The 17380-nt window shown below is 28.2% G+C and overlaps 2 protein-coding genes and 1 non-coding gene across 3 annotated transcripts in view; all 3 read left to right on the plus strand.

Annotated features, from left to right (window-relative positions):
• LOC119667029 (cell wall protein DAN4-like) overlaps window positions 1-17380 on the plus strand; it is a 299435-nt gene that overhangs the window by 220458 nt on the left and 61597 nt on the right. The gene's annotated exons all lie outside the window — the stretch shown is intronic.
• On the plus strand, window positions 1486-1558 carry Trnaf-gaa. The gene has a single exon. It is a non-coding gene; the product is annotated as a tRNA-Phe (tRNA).
• On the plus strand, window positions 5027-16040 carry LOC119671161. The gene is made up of 4 exons (XM_038081696.1): window positions 5027-5125; window positions 5930-6323; window positions 15297-15389; window positions 15481-16040. Exons 2-4 carry the CDS (start codon window positions 6171-6173, stop codon window positions 15847-15849), a joined length of 615 nt encoding a protein of 204 aa, XP_037937624.1. The 5' UTR covers window positions 5027-5125; window positions 5930-6170; the 3' UTR covers window positions 15850-16040.

A 17380-nucleotide genomic window follows, 5' to 3' on the forward strand; every position in this document is an offset into this window, starting at 1 on the left:
AAGGATTAACTCCATTTTTTTTAATTATAATTTGCATATATCAAAAATGCAATATTAAAATTAATTTGTTTAGTAAATCGTAATGAAGTGGCTGACATTTCTCTTTTAATTCCATTTATTATTAACATATTCTGTTATTCATTTAACAGAAGATATTTAGGACAGCTGCAAATGAAATGCACAAATCATTAAAGCCTTTCGAATTATTTTAATTCTGTTTAAAGGCTGATGTGACCTTAAACTGTTCACAGGAATTGATATGACGTTACCACAGATTTTTAATCAGAAATGAAAAAATACAAATTTTGATTAAAAATTTTAAATGGACATTTAGAAAGGAAATAAATTATATGTAACAAGGACATGAGCTACTTAAATTTTACATATTTAATGCTACATATATTTTTTCTATATACATTTATGTTGTATATATTAACATTGATTTTTTAAAGAACGACTACTATATGTAAAATTATGTTGTTTAATTAAGTTATTTAAAGTATTTAAGTTTTTTTATAAAAAAGTATCTGGCAGTGGAAAATATGTCTGGCTCTGAAATTATTATAATATGGAAATGTGATAAAAATATTTCATACATTATTACATTAATTATTTATTAACAAGATAAATATTTATTAAGCATATACTCATAAAGTACATATACTTAACATTTATAAATTCAACATATGTATAAATCAAGAATATATAATAAATAGACTTATCAATAGAACAAGATCAGCATGAGTCACATATATGTATATGTTTTACTTTAAATAATTAATTTATTTGTTAGTATTGAGATCGTTTAAAAGAATTGACATTGAAGATTGATTAATTTTTAAGAACCAAGTATAGACTAATGCCACAGTATGCAAATATGTATATATTTTCCAACATGTGGTTTATGAAATACACATATTAAATAAATTATTCTAAATAATTTCGTTTTATGAGCTTTGATTATATGTTCAATGGCAGAATCGGTACGGTCTTATCGCTGCGAAATGAAATTCTAATAAAAAATGAAAATTTTGCGTTGTTGTGGCAAGAACTTTGACCCACTTTAAGAGGTTTATGTTAATCTAATATGAAACACAGGTTTCACCTGTTTAGCAAAATTAAAAAAAATGTATTTTTATTAGAAAACGAAAACAATGTAAGAAATAATTACTTAATAGCTTAAACAAACTACAATATAAAGAAAAAAAAGTGTGTTAAACCTCATTAAATCTCAGTTTACCTTCGAATAATTTTCTGCGTACACAAGCGTTTATGGACTTCATAAATTCATTTGAAATATTTGAAGTGTACTATTGAAGTGGACTTCTAAATGAGTTGCATTTAATTGAATTTGTTGACAATCTGCAGTAATTAAAAATGTATGCGAATATAATAAAATTAATTAAGTGCAAAATTTGCAAAACCGACGTGTTTGAATTTCATTGAAAACCATTGCCTGCCATCACTAAGTGAACTTATCTAACAGCCGAAATAGCTCAGTTGGGAGAGCGTTAGACTGAAGATCTAAAGGTCCCCGGTTCAATCCCGGGTTTCGGCAAAATATAATTTTTTATCTACTTTTTTAATTGATTTTTGATTTTTGTCTCTTTTGGAAACGTGAGAAATATTTTCATTATAAAAACGTACTTGCACTATAATAAAAACAAAATTACTTCAATTTTGCGGAATATTTTTTGTCTTACTAATTGCAAGATAAACACTTTAAGTCAATTACATTTTTATGGTTCATTTTTACAACATTTATCTTTTTTATATTAATTATCTCATGTGTTATGCTGTAATTAAGTTAAATTTAGCTTAAAATTCTATTTGTACTTTTAACCTCTGGCATGAGGTTTAAGTATATGTTTGTTTTATCTTTTATGCCAAGGATTTCTATGAATTAATTTGAGCGATTATTAAAAAAGTTTTAATTTTTCTATATAATATCAAACCATAATAAGCTATTATCACAAGTATTATTATTTGTCATAAGCTATGAGAATTAAACTGCAAGCAATTAAATAATTTAAAGTCTGAATCAATTTTGCAAAGATATCAAAATATTTGATTAACTTAATTAAGTTTTGTATATCTTCAATTTATGTTATTATATCTTTAAAAGACATATACTAGATATGTGTGATGCTGATCCTAGGGACTCAAATAAATATGTCTTAAAAGCGAAGATCTTGTTGTTAACTAGGGTTAGTCTAAAAAATAAATTCTTAACATGTTTTAGTAACCTTACGTGAAATAATGATAAACTAAATATGAAGTACCCCCTTAGTCAGCCTCATATCTGCGAAGATGTTAATAAGAGTAATATTCAATATTCTAGCTTCGTTTTTTAACCGAATGTGATCCGTAAATAAGTTCAACAAAAAACTAAATGTATTTTCAGAGTATTTTAATGAGAATGCAAGGCTTTTTTTATTTCAAAGTGACATATATCCCTTTATTTGCAGAAGGGACAGATGAACCTGTCATATACATAAGGGATATAATCAATATATCAACAGCTAATAATCAATCAATAGAGAAAAGTGGAAAACTTATATATATTCTGAAAGCAAATCCTCAACGTTCGATGTTAAAGTCTTGGCACAAGTTAGAGACCGCAATCCAAATCAAGAAAATTTTATAATGATTACAAAGAGCAATTGATAATAGCATTGAAAAGCGGGTTGAGTCCAAAATGTAAGAATGAGGTAGAACAGATAAGGTTTCTATATAAAAACCTTACATCTGCAATAGAGCAAGGTTCGATAATAGATATAATACAATCATATGCTGTAATGTAGATTTGTAAATTCAGATGAAAGCATATTTGTGAGCTTTTTATAGGACTTAAGCATTCTATAGGTAAAAGGAATGAAGCTTAATGCAACTGTTTGAATACTGTAAAATTACTTACTGTAGTTTGTGTAACACACATAAGGTAGTAGCGAGGGGTATGTTCAAATGTTTTTTTCATTTATCTATAATGTCCTGTCTGGCTAACTCGAACATCTTGCAGTTTTATTTATTTATCTAGTCTTAAATGACTACCTCGAAGTAACACTAACATAGTACCGAAATAGGACAATGGTTTCTAGGAATTAGGGGGAACGGTTTAATTCATGCTAGTCTCGGGTACTCACTTTCCGGGGCGCCGGATTGTGGTCAGTGCGTAGGCATACCATTTCGCTTCGCCACAAAAAAAAAAATACGTGTACGTGAAGATCTTTAATACAATTCTGAGATATAATTCTAGTTTCTGACCCAATACTGTATTTAACTTTACAATATTGGCAGTCTTTCAAATGCTATCCCGTGAGCATCAGCTAACTCTAGATAAAAACTACAGACAGTATATGAACTTTGGTAATATATCATTTAAACAAAAGCGTATGGAAGAAGGCAATTAAAATGAGAAGCAGGTCAAAGTGCTTAAGTATCACAACATGCTGAAGATTAACACTTCACCATGAATTAGTCAAATTTGTTTGTTTAGAGTAACAACTTTTTATAATATACTGTCAAAAATTAACGGAATCAGTGGTTAAATTTTAATGATTTTAAGTTATTTTTAAATCATAATTTGTTTTTTTTCTAACTAAAACCAAAAAACTATGGTAGGTACTTTTCTGCTAAAAATTGCTTTGTTTATAGAATTTGCGCTTTGTTAAGGCCCTTGTGGTTTAAGTCACAGATTTTTTTGAAAGATTGATTGATGTTTCCTTTAAAATGTTGAGGTTTTTTTTTGTGAAAATATTTTGAAGTGGATATATTAAAGTGTGACATGATAAGCAGCAGAAATCTACAAGTACTTAACAGTCTAAACTTCGGTGATCAACTTTTTGCCTTATTATTAAATTAGTTAAAGTGGTTGCATTTAAGATACAAGTGCATGTGCAGATTTATTACATTGCGTTGCTCAACATACAATAAATATTAGATGAAATTGTTGCAGTCATAAACTTTGGAACTGTAGTATGAAAACTTTTCAATAGTTTTGTTGCAAATTTTAGTGCTACGTGTAATTAAGGTAATTGCCTTTGACTCCAGTGGTTGTAATTGTCTTTGACTCCAGTGGTTATAATTGCAGGCATAAATGTTGGAACAGAGCAAAATTAAGATGGTTTAATTTGACAAATAAATTGCATGTATGGAAATTGGTAGCGATAACAATTGCTGCCACTCTAAACTCTAAAAAAAATCTGCAAAAAATCATACCAGCGCTGGACAATATGCAATAGTAGTGCATACGTTGGGTTCAAAAAGGTCGTACAGCCTCGAAAATAAAAGTGTTAAAGCATAGAAGCAACACAAGCTTAACTTGTTATTAAAAATGCAAACATGTTTTTATCTTGTGCTTATGGCTTATGGCTTTGCGTTGCTAACTCGGCTAACTCGGCTAAAACGAGTAACCCTACAAATGCAGTTGATTGCAAAAATGTTCAAAAAAAAACATGAGCTTCATGGTTTTAATTTAATAAAAAAAATGTTTTTTTCGTATACAATTTTTTTTTTGAACCGTGCAAATGTGTGCAAATTATTGAGTGTATTTTTATGCCATGAAACTTTGGTTTTGCTTATTGGCAAATCAATGCTCTTGAGTTGCTCATGCACTATGAGCGCCTAAAGCTTTTTTTAAGTTTTGTCATAACCTGACTTAAAGGCTTTAATGTGTTAATATTAGTGACAACACAAACACTGAACACAAACGGTGAACACTGAACATTGATCGCACCGACTGCAAGTAAATTTTTTCAAACTGCCAGCATGAAGTGTTAAATACACACACACATACTTGTAGTTAAACACATACACTCGCAATATTTGTCCGTTGTCTTATTTAAGAGAGTGAAAATTCGTGAGAATTTGTTAAATTGTGTTTGTGCAATACTCTTTAATGCTCAAACTGCTGCATTAATGTTCCTTTGGACTTTTTTTTTGTTTTTGGTTGGTTAATTTCGGCTGTGGGTTGTTGTAACCAAGTTTTGGCCACTGCTAAATCAGCGCAGAAACTTACGTCTGCAGTCATTTGCTTAAAGTTAGTGAACGTGCTAATATCGTGCGTACTTGTTGCTTGCTGTGATTGCTCCTGCCAATTCTACGTAGTGTCGTTTTAATATTTGTGGTAAATTGTTAATTAATAAGTTTTGTATGTAATGAAGTTAAGTTACAATACGCTTTTGACTATAATGAATATATGAATACAGAAAAAAGAAGTCAAACCAAAAACCATTTGGAGTTTGGGCCTTAAACTTTTATTTCACGAGTTGGTGTTAACTTTTTTGAACAATTGCATGCAATTTTACAAAAATAATTAAGGAAATATTTTAAAAAGCAGTTGAGGCATGCGAAGTAGCTTAAACAATTCAAAACAATTTTATTAACTGGAAAAAAATTGTTTTGAAAAAATTTTTATTTTTGAATAAAATTTTTTTCTTTGGGTGCGTTTCGTTTTACTGAGTAGTTCACATTTCCAGTTGCAAATTTTTTTGTCGTTAATCAATTTAATATTGCTTAATTTATTATAAAATGTTATGTTGTATATTTCATAAGTAATGTTATTAACATATTTCATATGTTATTAGAGAATTTGTTAAAAATGTTATGTTCAATTTAAGTTTATTACATGTAAAAACACTATTGCGGTCCAAATGTGTTATTAGAAAATTGCATCAAGTGGTATATAACAGTTATTGACAGTATTAGAAATTTAAAAAATTTCAAACATTATGGAAAAGCGAAAAACCGATACTTCTAACTCTTATGAGCTAAAGAAATTAAATTATTAATTAATATAAATATATAAAAATAAAATTTGTTGATATATTAACTTTTTTATTCTAAGTTTATTTCATGAAATATGCTCTATTTACTTTAAATTGTTTAAAAAAGTATTTTTACTAATATTTTATATTCTTTTCTTTTACAGATTCAACTTACAACAACAATAGTTTTGTGTGCAACATACGATTTTTCTTAACATTTTTAACTTCACTACTATTTCTTGCTGTTATCAAAGAAAATAGCAATTAAAATTCTTCTTTATCAACTCAATTAAGTGGCAAATACAATAACAACAAAACCAAAAATAATAATAACAACAACAACAACTCAACTCAAATTTTAAAAACGACAACAACAACAACAAGAGAAAAAACTCACAGTAAACAATGCAACCGTTCAAGTGCAGCCTGAGTCTAATATTTTTGCTTGGTCTATGCGGCATGTGTTTGACTATGCCAGGCGTCCGCGTAAAGCGACAAGGTGACTTGGCCGTTGTGGAAATAGACGATGAAAGTGATTTGAATCCTATAAATGCTGAGGTAATTCGCTATTATGTACACAAACAAACTACTTATGCATCTGTGCAATTTATAAATTTTAACTTTTTAATATTTGGTATGTACACGTTTTTGTTGTTGCAACAATTGTTGCACATAACTTTTTTTTAAAAAAAAAAAGTGGTTATTAGGAAATGTTTGGAAATATGGGGTTTTAGCACTTAGCACTGCAAATGCGCAAATGCTAGGAAGTGGTAACATTTTCGGTGTGCCGTTCAAGTTTGTTTAGCTTGTTTGCCATTGCAGCCAGTGTTGCCATTGCAGCCAGTGTTGTCAGTGTTGTTAGTGTGGCTTGTTGTAACATTAAACCAAAACAGTTTTTCCTTTGTTTATTGCTACTAACGCTTTGTTACTATGAAAATTCGGACTTTAGGCCATTGTTACGTTCACCCTGTTCAAATGAGAATAAAATGCATTTTATTATACAATACATAAAAAAAGTGAGTGGATTTTAGTTAAATGTTTTCATTTTGTGTGTGTTTTTTTTGCTTTTTTGGTTTAATTAAAATGTAAATTATGTTTATAGTAAATTATATGTATTTTAAATTCCGCACCTTATTTTAATAATAGTATTTATTTTTTCTATCTCTACAGAGTAAAGTGTGAACGTTGTACAAAATCTATTATTAAAATTTCAAATTTGTTACAATTATATTGCATTTGGTTGTAATTAAAGATTTGTTTCAAACATTTTTAGTTATTCAATGTGCAATTACAACATTCCTTAATGACCGTTGATGTACAAACAAAATGTACATATAACGCATTAATTTCTTATGTTATATGGTCAAGTCATTATTGCATTTAACTAAACTTTATTTGTTGTCAAATTGTTCAAGAAACTGCAGTTAATAACAGAAATATTCAATTCTTGTGCTACGAACAATAAACGTACGCCTAACACTAAATGTTCATTTTCATTAAATAATTCCTTTCGAATTTTATATTAAAACAGAAAATCATGTAATCCAGTTTAGCATTAAATGTTAACACAAGAATTCTTTGAAAGTGTGTTTGACTGTTAAAGCTTTGTGTACTGCAATGTTGAAGTCTACAGTCGCTGTTAAAGTTCAAAGATTAAAACTTGAAAAACTGTAGACATTGATATAAAGGCATTATTAAAATCTAGAACGTGTGCTGTATCTCGATTAGAGGATAGTCATTAAAATCAATTGCGAATAAGATTTTAATTTAATTCAACGAATCAAACGATATGTAGGCATCCTTTGCCACGTTTTTTTAAGAAAAAAAATTCAATACTCTCAATGAGATGCCGCGTGATATCTTATCACTCTTGATGCCGGGCCACAGCCGATTAAAAATCCATATGAGAAGATTAAATCTGCCAATTAAGCATTTCTAAAAGCAGTTGTGGAGAGAAAGATATAGGTGCCTCACATCTGCTTTGTTACTGCTTAGTGCATGTGCTGTGCTAAGTTACTATTTCAGTTGCTTCCTTTTTTGAGGATGTTGGCCAACTCCAGAACCCTAAGCTAAAAGGCATTTTAAGCTTTGACAAATGTTAAAGACCTTTTTAAACCTCTTAGTTTATTAAACGGTAACACAGTGACCTAATAGGATTGAGTATGTCGCCGGATCACCGGTATAATCTAACCTAACCTAGTAGTATTATAATGTGAATAAAAATTAGTGAAAAAAAATAAAATTTGGCATATGCTACCATTTCTGGTAAATAAATTTTCTAGCTTAACGAATACAAATGGTTTAAAGTAATAAAACAATAATAGATTCAATTGTCGCATTCAATAATAATAGCTGTTAATACACTTTAGTCCATTATTATCAAAAGATATGTATTTTATTTATTCAAAATAGGATAAAATGAATATGAATATACTTTCAATAAAAATTAAATTTTTTTTGTTGCTATTAGTGCTTAGCTACGTTTGTTAATCTTTAAACTCAATAAGTTAAATTTTATTACAAAGATATTTTATTTATTTTTTAATGGATGCAGTGCTATCCTTATGGTGATGATTTAAGCTTTATTAGTAAGAACAAGTGGTACTAACTGTATTTATTCAATTAATTGTAGAGATATAAAAAGAACCTCAAAATTGAATACATTTTTTTCTAGATTATTTTATACTAACATGCCAATTAGATTATAGGTCATTCTAAAAACTAACATAGGTTTTAGAGAGGTATGAAACTGAAATAATTATCGAAATTTTTCTTAATTTAACATGGAAATTAGTAACTTAGAAGTTGGCTGCATTATTAATGAAAAATTTTTTCTAAAAACAAATCAAATATACTTTATTTATATTATTTTTGAGCAAAGGATATATATTAAAATATAAGGATATGTGTAAACACTTTTCAACATTAAAAATTACAAACTTGTGATATATAAATATACGTTAAGTATATTTAATGCTTTAACTTACAAACTTCGGTTATCTCTCAAGCATATATCATAAATTATTCCTGTATTGTAATTATAATTACTAAATGGATTTAGTAATTTTTTATCTATAATTTACTGTATTTTTTATATAATTAGGGTAAATTATACTGTTCACTGATGATATATCATCTATTAGAAAAAAAGCAAGAAAAAAAAGTTTAATAATTTTACTATTTTATCACGTGAAAGATAGATACGTTATCAACGCATATCGCTAAACATCTTCTACTTCGAAACTAGTCCAGTGTTGGAAAATTCCCCCGGTTAAATTGAGACGAATATTTTGTTAAAATTCCATAAAATTATTTCAAAATAATTTCATACTTAACTCAAGTCGATCAAAATTATGATAAAAATGTAAAAACACTCTTCAAAATACCAACTAAAAGAGTCATTAACACTTACAAAAATGAACACAAACCCACTTTAAGTATATAACATACACGAATGACCTTGACGTACACCCCGAAAACGAGGTTTCGAGTTGACTCAATTACAATTTAAAATTCAATCATCAAAGAATCCAAAAAATATAAAAATGAAAAAATAAAAATGTTGTCAGTTAATAAAAATAATGGCAACAACAACAACAACAACATAGTACAAGACAAAAACAAAAACAACCATACGAAGCTCTTCAAAACGACCTACGATAACATTTTTATAAACATTGACTGCCCTGAACGCAGCCAAATAAAGCGAAAAAGAGGCAAAAGCAAAGTAAACCGAGTTAACGCAAAGGCGTAAATATACCAACAACAGCAATGACAACCACAGCAGCAACAACAATAACAGAAATAACAAAAACAACAATAAAGTTAAGAAAATATTATGCAATTTTATAATGTTCATGCGATTAAATGTGGCCAATAAGCCATCATCAATAGCGCTGAGACAGTCGGTCAGTCAGTTTTTGCTGTTATATGACAATTCGACTACTTTATTGCCTTTCTTTATTAGTCGAGCTGACTCAACATTGCCAAATGCTCGCGCTGTAAAGCTTTGAGCTTAACATATTTCTGGTATGTGGATGGCTCTCTGTTGAAGAGTTTTTTACTCGTTGCTGGAAGTGTGCCGTCTTAACGGTCAGCAGCACACTTTGCTGCTCTTTTCTTTACTCTTCTTCTTTTGTTTTTTATAGTGAATGCCTGTTGTTTACTGTTTATTGTTCATTGTTAATTTTTATAAACAATTTCAGTACTCGCCGATTTATGGTCAATTCTTCTGCCTCATGTTAAGTTTTTCTAATTTAATTTGTCATGTGTATGCAAAGCATGTGAAGCACTGAAAATTTCAACAATAAAAATAAAACAAAAAATAAGAAGAAGTATAAATAAATAAAAATAAAAATGGCATCAAATAAATTAACTAAAACAATTTTAAAATAATTGTTAACAAAAATGTTAACAGTAATAAAAAAATCCAATAACGAACAATGACAAAACAAGTGCAGAATGCGAACTGTGAACATTAAAAACATTAAAAAACGTTGTTGAATTTGTTGAAATCGTTGAAAATCGTTGTTTGAACTTGAAAAAGGCTTTTCAGCAGACACTTTTAAGTGTTTTGTATGTCCGTTATGGAGTTAAGAGCAAGGTTGCCTATGCCAGAGGAGACGAATGTCAAATAAACAATTATTTATTATTTTTAAATACTGATGAACTTAAGGTTGTGGTGATAAAATTTATATACTTGTATTCATAAATACTTAGAAGAATAATTTTGATTTTAATCAAATAATTCTCTAAATAAACCTCCTAAGCAACACGTTTTCAGTAAGACTACAAAATTAATTAAATATTGTCCAGAGTTTGATTAATTCAATTGGCCCATAACATTCTTTTGCATTTATACATGTATCATGTATAAACTTAATTAACTCGTTACTTATTAAGTTTGCGCCTTTTTACTAGTTTGCGCCTTCCAGACGAATTCATGTTAGAGTTAAGTATTAGACAATTACTCAACTGCATTGTATCTTTGTCTTTGCAGCAGCAATTGCATTTGATGAACTTAGAGAAATCTGTTACTTAACTAACGTCGACGATTATACTTTTATTCTCAAAAATCAGAGCAACTAATGGTTTAGATCAGTGACGACGCGTGCCCTATCTGGAAGGGTGTGCGGCCCTTCTTTAATGTTGTTTTTACATGTACCACTTATATTAAAATATATGAGATCTTTTATTAATAACTATATTATATAAGGCAACAATATATTCGCGCAATATTATATTAACAATTCATTAACAAAATAACATATTAAACAAATTAAATTAATAATTTATATACAAGTTTAATATTATATCAATATGGAAGAAACAAAACTTTTTACATAATTCTCGTAACATCAAACCAAAATTTTTCAAACAAAAGAGTTTGTACTTAGAAACATACATGTTTGTGCAGTGATCAAACAAAATTGAAACCACTTGCAATGTGCGCACAAATACCCCGCACAATAAGAACAGAAATTCGTGGGTGCTGCTGTTAAAAGGGGAGAGACGAAATGTGATAGAAATGTATGGTGAGATGAGCTGCAAACTTCAGCCGCTCATGCAACCACTTTGGCAAATCATCATGTTGGATTCGTATGCGTGCAGTTGATATTCGAGTAGAACAGAAAATTACTCTCATACAATTCCCACTATATAAATCTCTATTTCTGATATTACGAACGGGAGCACACGCACATTATTTTGTTCATATGTAACGTATGAATGTGCGGCCAACTTCTTAGCACACAAAGGGGAGAGACGAAATATAATAGAAATGTTCTGTGATTTGAGCTGCAAATATATGAGCACAACTAACAAGTATAGCGGCTAACAGAAGCAAATTAATTGAGTTTTCATAGACAATTATATTTAATTGTTTTTGCTAAAACTTTAAAAATATATATTTATATGGAAATGTAATAAATAATAATAATTCTTGATGTAAAGATACTTAATAAATTTATATACCTATGTTATTTAACATTTTGCAAATTATATTAGGGTGTTCACCGCACACCTCCGCACCTTAGAGCAGTCGTCACTGGTTTAGATATTTATGATTTTAAATTGCAAATATATATTAAATTTCTAAAAATTTTTGGTTCATTACACGTTAAATAAATACGACTTCCTTGATCCCAAAGAATTTAAACCATTTATAATAAATAGCACGTAAGAAAAACTAAACTTTGTTAATTTTACCATAATACCTAATAACAAATTAACAAAATGTTGGTAACACAAAACATCCTGGTGTTGTTATATCGCAGCGCCTAATACGCCCACAGCGTATTTATCGCTCGCTCGAAATGAATTCGATTTTAAAGAAGGAATACTGCATCATGATCTTTAGACTTATAAAAACATTTAAATTGATTTCGCAATCTGAAATAAAACAATTGGTAAAAGAGTAACATTAACAGTAAAAGCATTGAAAACAAAATTCAATTACTCGCTGTTAGTTGTTATTATGTTACTCGATTAGCGAGTTCGTTATTCAAGATCGTAAATATCATTTTAGTTTTTAATAGTGTCCAATCATTGTAAATGTAAAATTTAAACTGATTTGTTAAATTAATAGATTTTACTATACTAATTGTAATGTTTTCAGTTTCTTGTGTTACTGTTTTAAAATAAAAAATTTAAGAGAACATATAAAAAACAGTCTATATTACTGTTAAAACTTTATACCCTATTTTCATATAATTCTGTTGCAATGATGTCCATTATTTATCATTTAATCAACATTTAATCCAACAAACAAAATTTAATTAGCTTTTTATTGTACTCATTTATAGCAGTCGTTCAATTAGAACAGTGCATGTAACTAACATAACATTATTCTTAAAATATTATATTTAATTCCTTAACAGCAGTCATTTTGCTCTGTCATGTGTAATCGTACGAATTTGTGTATCTTAACAGTATGATTAGTTCTGTTAAAAATAATGTTAAGATCCTTTAATTTTTTACAAGTAAACAATATATTATATTAATTAATATTAATATTATATTAATTAATTTCATAATTGGGATACTATCTATAAAAACAACATTCACAAATGTAAAATTTGTTAACACTTTTAATTAAAATAAATTGCATTATTTGCAGTGGTGAATTGTTTTAAATCAAGATATCTTATGATGACATTGAATATAACTTAGCACATATTCAGTTAATTGTTTATATCCCTGCAAAAATCTGAAAGTTAAAAGTCGAATTGCTAATTTGTTAATTTGTTTATTGATATAATTTATTAGATATCAATCTCTGCATATCTCAATGGTTAAGTGTTAGAGGTCAGTTTTGCGTTATTTTTAGACAAATATATATTTCGCACTTATATCTATATATCTGTACTCATATCTGCCAACATCCATAAAATTTAAATTTGGATAATGACATGCACAAAATTTTTTATGTCTTATTTTTACAAATCTTTTAACCTGTAAACATTTGCGCATAATTGTTATAAGGTCAAAAAAATTATTTTTAATAAATGTTGCAAATATTAAAATGTAAATTTTTTGTAATTAAAACGAAGTTTGTAAAACTTAATATTAATAATAATATATTACTTAGGTACTTTATAATTACTTAATGATATACAATTTAAAAGCAAAACATTCAAAAGATTAGAGTTTATTAGGAATGGTTTAAGAATATTCTGTAACTAAGCACAAAAGACTTCCATTTCCTGGGAAGTGAAGTAAATACAGAACGAAGAGTGTACAGGCCATATAATTATAACACAATAATATATTACAATTTATTTATTTATGTACCTAATAATTTTAAACAACCGTATAAATGAACCTATTATTGTTTGTTAATAGAAGATCCCAGTTCACTAAGATTGGGAACTTACCTAATCTCTTTAATCAACCCTAGTATTGCAATTTTTTTGTGTGACAAATCTTACAAATCTTATAAAGGTAAACTAGTTTAGCTCCACTAATTTAATTAAATAGAAATTTTACAAGGAGTTTGCATTCTATATGGAAATAGTCACAGAGTGACAAAGGTTCGTTCATAAATAACTGCTTTTATTCTTTGTGATATAGCCAAATATAGAATGATAACTGAATTAGTGCGCTGAACAGAACAGTCTTAGATATAAGATAGATGCGGTAGTCATAGTCACAACAAATGCAAATGCTTGTTGTTTTTGATGTAAGTTAAAAGTTGTACAAGAAGAGCAGAGAATATAAGGGCATCTTCTGAAACAAAACATTATAAGTCACTTATATCACAGACAATAATAAAATAGTGGTAACAGTATGAAATTGATAATCGAGACTTTACTGTGAAATGGCCACTTCTGACTGTCATATGACTGTCTACATATTATGGCTCCGGTTCTTAGATGGGGTTTGGTATCATAGCAATTAGCTTGCAATGTATCTTAGTTTTTCATGCGAAGAATATGTGTTATATGTGAAATGTATTTTCCATTTTATTAGGATGTTCATTTTGTACTTATTTCTTTTGAATAGAGTTCTGTTGTTCAAAGTCAATAGTCTTCACAGACATTAAGTAGATATAACTAAGCAAACATTGATGCATTATTAATTAAACAGAATTGTAAATCTAATGATTATTTCATTTAATCCGGATTAAATGATCCTAATGATTGTATGAATGCATAGAAATAATTAAAATATTTTGTTTGCAATGAGAGTCTAATTTTAAAATATACCTTTCTGACTTTTTTTTAAATATTTACTCCTTCTTAACCTTCCAATAGCACTTCACTTGGTGTTTGGTTAGGTTTTGCACCAGGAGATTGCATATTATTTTCTTGAGTTACATTTATAACTTTTTAAAAAATATAATTATGAAATATCTGACTTGGTACCAATATGTGGGTCAAGACAGACCACAGCAAGTCAGTTTATTGATATTAAAATTATATATAAACTTGAAACCGGATTTTTGCATATCGTTGTAATTAAAGCAAAAATCAAAAGCAAAATTTTTATAAAAAAACGAATAAAACACTAATATTTAACATAGTTTAAGCCAAATAATTTTCTGACCAATTGACTTAGCAATTGCAAGCCTAATACGTTTTTTAATTAATTTCTTTGGAATTAAAATATTTCTTGCATGTTCAGATTGTCAAAGATTAGTACAGAATACAGAATAGTATTTTTAGTATTTCAGATACATATATTCAAGTATATATATAAATATATTTATTTAAGTGTGTACTATGCTGTATTGGTGTTATTTCGTAATTTGAAGTTTATGCTGGAGTCACGTAAAACAACTTTCAATAATTTAATTTTATTAAAAAAATAAATACTATTTTTCTAAGAATATGACTAACCAATCTTAGGCGACACTTGAAATCTTTGAGTCTAAAAGTAAGAAGGTCAATCATCTCACAGTTTTTTGTTTTGCTTTCCATATAAATTCAAAACTGACTATAATAAACTGAATTTGGTGTAAAATACTTGAGTGCTGAAATTGTCTGTAAAAGAATGAACATTTTTAACCATACTACGCCTGTACCATTCTAGGAAGCACCCATCGACGATGTAGAACGAAACAAAAGAAAATTACCCGATGCCACATTTGAAGCTAAAAACGCTGTTCTTGGTTTTGTGTTTGGTGTAAGTATTTAACATATAACTTGGTTTTTAAATATTTCAATGTTTTATTAATAAAATTTTTTTAATTATTTATAAATAAATATATATTTAGAAAATCGATCAATTCCTCGACACCAAAACGCGCATTGTCGAACAATTGGACAAGTCGAATATCGAAAAGAATAAACAATATGATATCAAGCCACCAGTACCAATTAAAGACTTACAAACTCTGGTCAGCGCTGTAGTACAACCGAAAATCCGCTCATTGGGCAACATTGCTAACGATTTAACTACAGGCGTTTTGACCACAATTACTGCATTCAGCGGTTCATCAGCTGGCAATGGTAATGCCAATCAAGGCTTGGGTAATATTGTTTCGAAATTTTTAGGATTCTCCGGTCCAATTTTGCAAGGCTCAGCAGGCGGTGGTGCTGGCAGCAGCACACCAGCACCTGATTCTGATGAAGCTGGCTACTAAGCTCAAGTAATTTAATAAAGCAACTTATATTTTATCGAAAAGCGATAACATCGATAACAAAACAGCAACGTTTATCGTTTATTGCTTTCATTTGTTAAATAATTTTAGGCACTCAAATTTAGATTAAAAAATTATGCATCTTCATCTGATTTGCAGCAACAAAATTCGTCACAAATTCAACATTAAAATTATTTTTGTAGCATAATTAATTAATTTTTTGTTTCCTGTTTTTATATATAATTTTTTTTTATATTTTTTTCAATATTATAATTTATATATTAAAATATTGTTTTCGTTTTTGTTTTTGTGTAGTTAATAAGTGAAAATGTTTGTTCACTCATAAGCAAATTTGGCTATATTGTACCTATTTTAGCTTAATTGGTTCAATTAATTATTTAGTCTTTAAATTTATAAGTACGAATACATATCACAATTGTAAATATATTCATTAAATTGTCCAATTCGATAGAGAAAACAAAATAAACGATATTATTCCTTTTTTGGTGTAAACAATAAATGCGAAATTGTTTTATTTTAGGTTTCTTCTTAAGATAGTACTTTGTAAGAACATTTTTTACAGATAATAAAAAGACATATATAGTCGAAAATATTTAAATAATATGAAGATAAAAAATCAAGAATAAAATATTTTTGGAGTCCAATATTGAAGTTTAAGTTTGGATTAGAGAGTTGTGGCTTAGTACTTTCAACCTCCGATAATACAAATAGTCGCGAAACTTTCAGCTTTAAGAATCAAAACTTTACAATCTTTAAACTTTCAACTTTTTCTTTGGTACTTAAGCTCTTTTAATTTTCGTGTTATTAAAAAAAACTGATCGGCTTTTTCGCTTTCATTTTTTTATATGCGTAAGCACTCGAATCTTTCGTACTCTCACTCTCATTTAATGAAGTATAAATTTTCGGTGATATTATTATAAAACATATGATTTTAAAAGTTGTATTTGACTTGCTTGCTCGACTATGGAATAGTCTTTCCGTTATCAGTATAACTTGATCCTGTAAATGTATTTAAAAGATCGATAGACAATATTTCTCAAAGCTATTTACCTGAAGATGTATAGCCAATTACCTTTTAAAATTGTGTAGACGTATATTACGTCTTCAAAATATGAAATTATGTGGTATATGCAGGCCATGAACTGGGTGATAAAGTTTATTTAAGAGAACAAATCATCACCTAAAGCGAGGGAAAGAATTGCGAGTAAATCTAACAAAAAAAAACTCTTCTGAAGAACTCGCACAAAAAAAAACACCAAACTCATGTAAAACATTCAAATTAAAATAAAAGATTTAAAAAAAAAAATTGAAGACTTTTGAAATAAAAAAAATACATATTTTATAAATAATGTTACACATACATCTTTAATTATTTTAAAAATTAATTTCAATGTTTTTATATATTGACTTGGAGAACAGTAACTTTTTAATCGTGGAAATAGGGAGTGATTTATAATTTTTGAAAGTACGACTGTCGTGTCGCGACTATATATGAAAGCATATGCTGGAGTGG

This window comes from Teleopsis dalmanni, chromosome 1 (genome assembly GCF_002237135.1).
Source record: "Teleopsis dalmanni isolate 2A chromosome 1, ASM223713v2, whole genome shotgun sequence".
In the NCBI taxonomy this organism is placed as follows: Eukaryota; Metazoa; Arthropoda; class Insecta; order Diptera; family Diopsidae; genus Teleopsis; species Teleopsis dalmanni.